Below are 6,872 nucleotides of genomic sequence, written 5' to 3'. Positions count from 1 at the left end.
AACCTAATTATCATTTAAGAATGATAATATAGCGAAATAGTTAATGATGTATGAGAAAAAACTCATTTATTCAAAAATAATATTTTGTATATATATAGATAGGTAAGGATAGGATAGAGATCTTTTAATATTAATATATAAAGTGAATTCTTCTATAGTATTTATTAAATATTTAATTTTATTTAAAAAATTCATTACAATTATAAATTTTGTAAATTCTACTAAAAATTTATTTTCTTTTTAATTTTAAACTTTAAAGTTGGATCAAGAATTCTAGAAGATCTAAACATAATATTAATATTTGATGGGATACACCATTTTGAATATTGAAATCAATTGTATTTCTTGGTCTAATCAATGATCTACCAAAACGTACGGTACAATACAAAGCATTCCCTCAACCAAATACATAGATTTGCTACACGAACTATCCTCGACGTTAAAAGAAGACAGACAACAAATGCTACATGGCAACCGGAAATATATAAAATAGGAATGTTACGCATCATTCTACACCACATATTTTATATATTAAAATATTTTTTTTATTTTTTTATTTTTTTATTTTTTATTTTATTTTATTCTTATTAAACTAATTAAATTATTCTATTTATCATCCACACACTACATATTTATTATAAAAAAATGAAAAAAAAATTAAAATAAATATAGTGTGTAAAGTGTGAGGATGACAAGAAGATTTTTTATATATAAAAACATATATAGTAAATATAAATATATTAACAACATTACGTCAGTTTGAAAATTTATTTTTATAAAATATTTTTTATTTTATAATTTTTTTACGCAAGTTTTTAGTAAACTATTATTATTTGTTAATTCAAAGTCAAGAAAAAAAATTCAAGCCATTCAAATAAATATAAAAAATTAATATTATATTCAGTAATTACAACGTCAAGGGCCAACTGGACACTCCTTCGGCAGCCGGGTGGCATAGCCGAAGGTACAGCGAGATACCTTCACCTTCCGCGAAAACATCTATATAGATTTTTCCATAAAAAAATGTTCGGCAGTCACGAGTATTAAATTTGAACCAGCTCAGGCTTCCCTACATTCATACATCACTCGCAGGTATAAGGGCTCTCTCTCTCTCTCTCTCTCTCTCTCTCTCTCTCTTCTGTCTCTCTGCACGTATATGTTTGACGGTGTAGATATGTTTTTAGTGCGCTTTATTCTACTTCTTGAATTTTGCTCTGAAGGCATTTATATGGTTAATGGAGCTTGGCTGAGACTCTCTTTTCTCATCCTCAGTTTTTTTTTTTTTTTTACCTGGCTTCTGTTCCATTTTCAGTTTGGTTGGTGGAAATTTGAAATATTTTAATTTCGTTCTGATTTCTGGGTTTCAAGATCGTTTCAGAAGTCAAACCACTTTAAAATCGTTGCCATTAGTCTTTCTTATGGAAGTCTTTCTTATGGATGAGCAAGTCTCGATCGGGTTCTCAATGGTACTTCTGAGTACATGATCCTCAGCAATTCTTATTTAAGTTTTAATAATGCTTTCGAAGAATAAATATAGTTTTCTGTTTCTATCACTTGCACCTGTTAATTCATCATTCAAACGTGTTTGTCGAGTATATATCGGCACTAGAATTTTTTTCTGTTTTGATTGCCAGAAAAAAAAATAAAAATAAAAAAAAAATTAAAAAAAAAAAAAACACAAAAAAAGAGAAAGAAAGTCGAAAACAGAAAGCTTGGATTTTTTTTTTTAAGTTTTTAACATAGTAGTTTTTATTAACTTTTTGTATATATAATTCCTATACTCTAATATTTTTTTCTTATTTTATCGCAAGAACAAAAAGTAGCATTAGAGAACTGAGCTTTGCTGTCTATGTATTTTTATTTTTAGCATAAACTATTGTAATTCTTAATGTTCATTAAAACTTAAAGGGTTTCATTTTGGAATTTTGATATCTAAGATACAGAGTATTTTGCACATTTGAAAATCTAAGACTTATTTATAAGTTGCAACCCAAGCTTGATTCTTTTTTTAATGACTCCTTATGTTTGTGTATGTGTGTGTGTGGGGTTTTCAAATCATACCATACCTTGTTTGTTAAATTGATTAATGTGTGATTGACAAGCTTCCTTGGACATCTCTGATATATCCCAAGGTTCATAGGGGAGGTCAGATCTGTGTACACATGATCTGCTGGTTTTAAGGGTTTAATTACTTGTGGGAAAATTCCTGTGTTTTTGGAAAATTCCACGACATCTGTGTGCTTACCATAAATATCAAATGCAACTCATAGTGGTTACTTGGTCCCCCGTGGATGTGTGGCTTAACTTGAGAACATATATTAGTAACTTATCGTTTTCATGATTTAATGAGGCCACAAACCGGCCACAAAATGTGCTCCCAGTTTGTTGCCTAGGTCTTTGATTTCTATGATTATTCTTTCTTTCACATCTGAATTTATTCAGTAATCTTTGTTTGTTCTCACCCACTAATATAGTTAGACACTGGATTTTTTATTTATTTTTTTTAAAAAAAAGAAAAATCTGCAGTAGTTGTTGTCGTTGATATCATGCTGTCATAAATGTGGCGTTTATTATGGCCTTTAAACAACTCAACAAATTCCTTTAATATGGCATTGCTGCCAGGATTGTAATCTATGTACAAACCTGAGCAATATTGCTCATCCTGTTATACCTCTCTCGCTCTCTTCCCCTCTCTCTCCCAGCATGAACATGCAAGCTGTTGACTTATTTGACACAATCATTAATTAGCTTGTGCGCTGATGATCAATGGATTTACTGCTTCTGAGTAATTGCTTACAATGGTTTATTGCAGCGTACATATGTTGCTCTATTAAGTTGTTTCACCAAATCTAGGGGACCCGCTTTTGTTTTTTTTTGTTCCTGAGGAACTTAGTTAATTCTGTTTCAACCTATAGCGGCTGCTAGATTTCTTGATGGATGGCCTATCTAAAGATGGAGTTTAATCAATTTTCTTGTCGCTGTATATGCACTTTAGTTTATAAGGATAAACTATTGAAGATATTCGCAATAAAACCTATCTAAGTATGAGCATATACTCACTGGCCTTTGTTTATATATCAAGATGAGTATGTGAATCGTGTCTGAAAGTGCTTACTACTTGTTGTTATAATTGTGCATACTTGATGATGTCATAAGGATTTAGTTGGGCTTGATGGATCAACTTTATGATTTTGTACCGAATCAGAAAATGAAGGGCTCATCATGTGTTGGCCATAGAGGATCACCAGAATTGTACTGGCTGTTATTAGGATATTCATGGATGCACTATCACCAGAATTGAGCCATGCTTGAAGCATTTTATGCATACATTCTTCTTGGTCAAAGCCAGATGGTTCTACCTTATTACTGATGGCTTGGGTTTCAATTAGTAGTTTTGTGCCATCATTGGTAATGGCAGTGACAGCCCTGTCCCCATTATGATTTGGTGCGAGGGGGCCACTAATGAAATTATTTAGTCCTTCTCAGCAGATGCCATCAAAATTCTTAATAGCATTTCAACTCACTGATTTATGTGATGGTTTATAGTTGACTCTTTCTTTTTAGTTTTGGATGATACCAGGTAGGGCTTTTCCTTGTGGTCTGTGGGAATGAGTCCTGCTGATTTGCAAGATATTTGCTAGTGGACTAGATTAGTTTGCTTGATGGGCTGCTATCACTCAAAGAAAGCTAAATCACCAGGCTATGAGGATCCTTCAATTCTTTCTGCTGAAACACCATGTGAGTATGCAGCTAGATCCTATTATACTCCTGCAACTTTCTGTTTCCATCTACTTACCTTCAGTTATGAACCATACTGGTCATTTTTCCTGCAATGTTGCTAACAGATTTACTGGTCTGGTTTTGGCCAGATAATTTTTCACCAGCTTTAACCCATCATGCACACTGCTAAATACATATGACATTGCCTGCTGACTCCTTACTGTCATGATTTACATATCATGAACATTTATATTTGGATTGCTGGGTTGTCTCCCTTCTTTGTAGTTACTGTCAATGAAGTGGAGGCCTTACATGAGCTTTTTAAGAAATTGAGCAGTTCAATTATTGATGATGGGTTCATTCACAAGGTAAGTTTGCTAGTTTTGTGAAGTTTCATTATAACAATGCTTGCTCTTGCAACAATCTAGTTTTGGTATGGTATATAGTGTTACAGCTCCATATCAGTTTGTATCTGATGGTTTTTGTCTGTTTATTTCGTTCATATTAATAACTTCTATGCTTTCTTGTCAGCAGGAAGAATTCCAGCTTGCACTCTTCAGGAATAGGAATAAAAGAAATCTCTTTGCAGACAGAGTATGCAATGCTCACTCGTCTCTAGTTTTGTGATTTTTTTATTTATTTTTATTTTTTATTTATTTCACCACTCTGCTGCAGTTACAAGAAGCAATCCTGAAATTATATTTATCTGTGCTGAATGACTTAAAAATAACATGGCATTGCTAGGTAAATATTGACTTCACAACCAAGGAAGCATCAATGGCTGATATTATTGAGATTCCAAATTTCTATTGATGCTATAAAGTTCTCGTCTCTTCACCTTTTTTTGTTTTTGTATCTGAGGATCAACTTCTTTTTGGACAAAATAGAATGTGAAATTCTGTACTTGTTCTTTTCTGCTTTCCAACTATATCAACTTGGTGTTTTCTTTTAGGTTTTCGATTTATTTGATTTGAAGCGCAATGGGGTTATTGAGTTTGGAGAATTTGTTCGATCATTGGGTGTCTTTCATCCAAATACACCTACAGAAGACAAAATCACATGTAGGTCTTATTTTTCATTTTGATATTCGATTCATGTTTGCAATTTTCAAATTTCTGCCCGGTGAAACTGGAATAGTTATTCCTAGTAAGTTATGTTTCACATGAATACTCTCCAGTGGGTCTAATAAGCACATTATCATCTACTATAATGGTGGAATCATTTTGCAGTTGCTTTCAAATTATATGACCTGAGGCAAACTGGGTATATTGAAAGAGAGGAGGTGAGTATTGCAAATTCATTCTCATCACATTATAGAAGAAATTTCAGTATTCTAAAAGAAGAAATTCTTATTTAAGAGGAGTTATATTGCAAATCCAGTGTTTAGCAGTCTCTGGCTGTTGTTAGTGATTCTTACCTTCTGAGTGTCATGGGTCATGGAATGTGCTAATGCAAATTTCAAGGTGATAGTGGGAAAGATGTGTTTTAAATCTACCTTGAGCAAACTAATTTTGCAATATCTTGCATTATCTGACAGTTGAAGGACATGGTTGTGGCGCTTTTGCAAGAATCAGATTTGGTACTTTCAGATGAAGTTATTGAAATAATCGTGCATAAGGTGCAGATCACTACCTCTTCAGCTCCATTTAATCATCCTCTTTGAAAGTAATACTCTTACAGTTCTTGTGTATTTCCACAGACATTTAGTGAAGCAGATGCAAAAGGTGATGGAAGAATTGATCAAGAAGAGTGGAAGGAATTTGTGTTGAAGAATCCGTCTCTAATAAAGAACATGACTCTCCCCTATTTAAAGTAAGTCCAACATAACATTTCTTGATATTTAAATCACCCCAAATTTTATAAAAAAAAAAGGGAAATCTAGATCGTTCTTGGACACGGGATTTCTTGTTATGACTAAGAAGTTACTATTAAGCTAGCCTAGGCAACCAGGTGCATATTTTTTTAATCAAAAAGTAAAATTTACAAATTGGTATGGAAGATACACCCTTCACACAGGATTTTATTTGTAAAAGAATTTAATTTTAATTTTCTCTTGGAAATCAAACCTTATAATGTCAAAGATGTGAAAGATAAGTCCTCCAAATTGGCTAGCAAGTAGAAGGGTTCTTTCTAGTTACCTGTTGTAAACTCCTTGCCAACAATAATTTTTTCCCATATTCCAGGGATATAACTGTAGCTTTTCCGAGTTTTGTGCTTAATTCTGAAGTTGAAGATTCAGAAATATGATACTTAAAACCTCAGAAAGGAGGTATCAACAATCTCGCGTCCAATGATGGCGAAATATTTCGATTTCTGTTCTCTGATGAAACGTGAACTTTGGACAAAGTCATGTTTAAGACTACACCCCAGTTCAAAAACTGGAATATATAGTTAATCGCATGAAGAAGAGCCAACAACGAAGACTCTTTCGACAAGCTGTAATTCTCATCGCTATCTTAGTAAATTTATCTGTGTTCTTGGAATGCAAGTTGATGCCAATAAATTGTATGAACCAAGATCTCTTTGGAGTTCTTGTCTGAGTGCTAGGATCTAGAGTTCTTGTCCAACCTCTAGTGCCTAGAGTGAGGGAGAGATAGACATACAAAGGGAATCCAGAACTTTAGGGGATTCAAATTCAAGTTATTTAGTAAACTGAGTGTTTTCCACGTTTGCTTTTGAGAGATTTTGTGACAAGATACTGGAGACAATACAAATGTGCATCATTTTTTTGGGTAGGGCGTGTAAATGGCGTGGCTCCCATGCATATTATATATTTGGAAACATCCCTTTCTTACAATCTTATATGAATTCGCGAAAGCAATGTGTCAATGCATTTTATTATTGTTTAGATTGAAAGTTTGGATTGAAAAGGATGGTTTTGATGAGAGAAAAAAATGAACCTGGCCCACCCGTTTTAATATCAGTTCGTGGCCATTGCGGGTAGTTTGTGCCACCGCGGTGGCCACCATATTTATTATTATTTTATTATTTTTACTTTTTAGTTTTAAAAACTAGATTTTGGGCTTTTTTTTGGAAAAAAATATTAGTCCGTTCGATTTGGAAATCGTTTTATCTCATTTAATCATTATAATTTTTTTAAATTCTTACATAAAAATAATAAATAATTTAATTTTTTCAAATTTTAAAACAAT

At 32.8% G+C, this 6,872-nt stretch overlaps 1 protein-coding gene across 5 annotated transcripts; it reads left to right on the top strand.

The window, feature by feature from the left end:
• The first annotated feature begins 936 nt into the window (after nucleotides 1-936).
• LOC122310981 (calcineurin B-like protein 4) lies at nucleotides 937-6,517 on the top strand. Of its 5 annotated transcripts, none has more exons than XM_043125285.1 (9): nucleotides 937-1,092; nucleotides 3,565-3,738; nucleotides 4,006-4,088; nucleotides 4,255-4,314; nucleotides 4,673-4,781; nucleotides 4,950-5,002; nucleotides 5,258-5,338; nucleotides 5,420-5,532; nucleotides 5,904-6,517. In XM_043125285.1, the coding sequence occupies exons 2-9, from the start codon at nucleotides 3,663-3,665 to the stop codon at nucleotides 5,965-5,967; spliced, it is 639 nt and encodes a 212-aa protein (XP_042981219.1). In that variant the 5' UTR covers nucleotides 937-1,092; nucleotides 3,565-3,662; the 3' UTR covers nucleotides 5,968-6,517. The 5 variants fall into 5 exon arrangements, with proteins under 5 accessions (XP_042981219.1, XP_042981220.1, XP_042981222.1 ...); XM_043125286.1 differs by having other exon boundaries at nucleotides 938-1,092; nucleotides 3,581-3,738; XM_043125288.1 differs by lacking the exon at nucleotides 937-1,092 and adding an exon at nucleotides 1,103-1,466 and having other exon boundaries at nucleotides 3,581-3,738.
• Nucleotides 6,518-6,872: the final 355 nt, after the last annotated feature.

Source organism: Carya illinoinensis, chromosome 5 (assembly GCF_018687715.1).
Source record: "Carya illinoinensis cultivar Pawnee chromosome 5, C.illinoinensisPawnee_v1, whole genome shotgun sequence".
Classification (NCBI taxonomy): Eukaryota; Viridiplantae; Streptophyta; class Magnoliopsida; order Fagales; family Juglandaceae; genus Carya; species Carya illinoinensis.
Note: the sequence above shows the minus strand (reverse complement) of the source record. Positions and strands in the feature narration are given on the sequence as shown.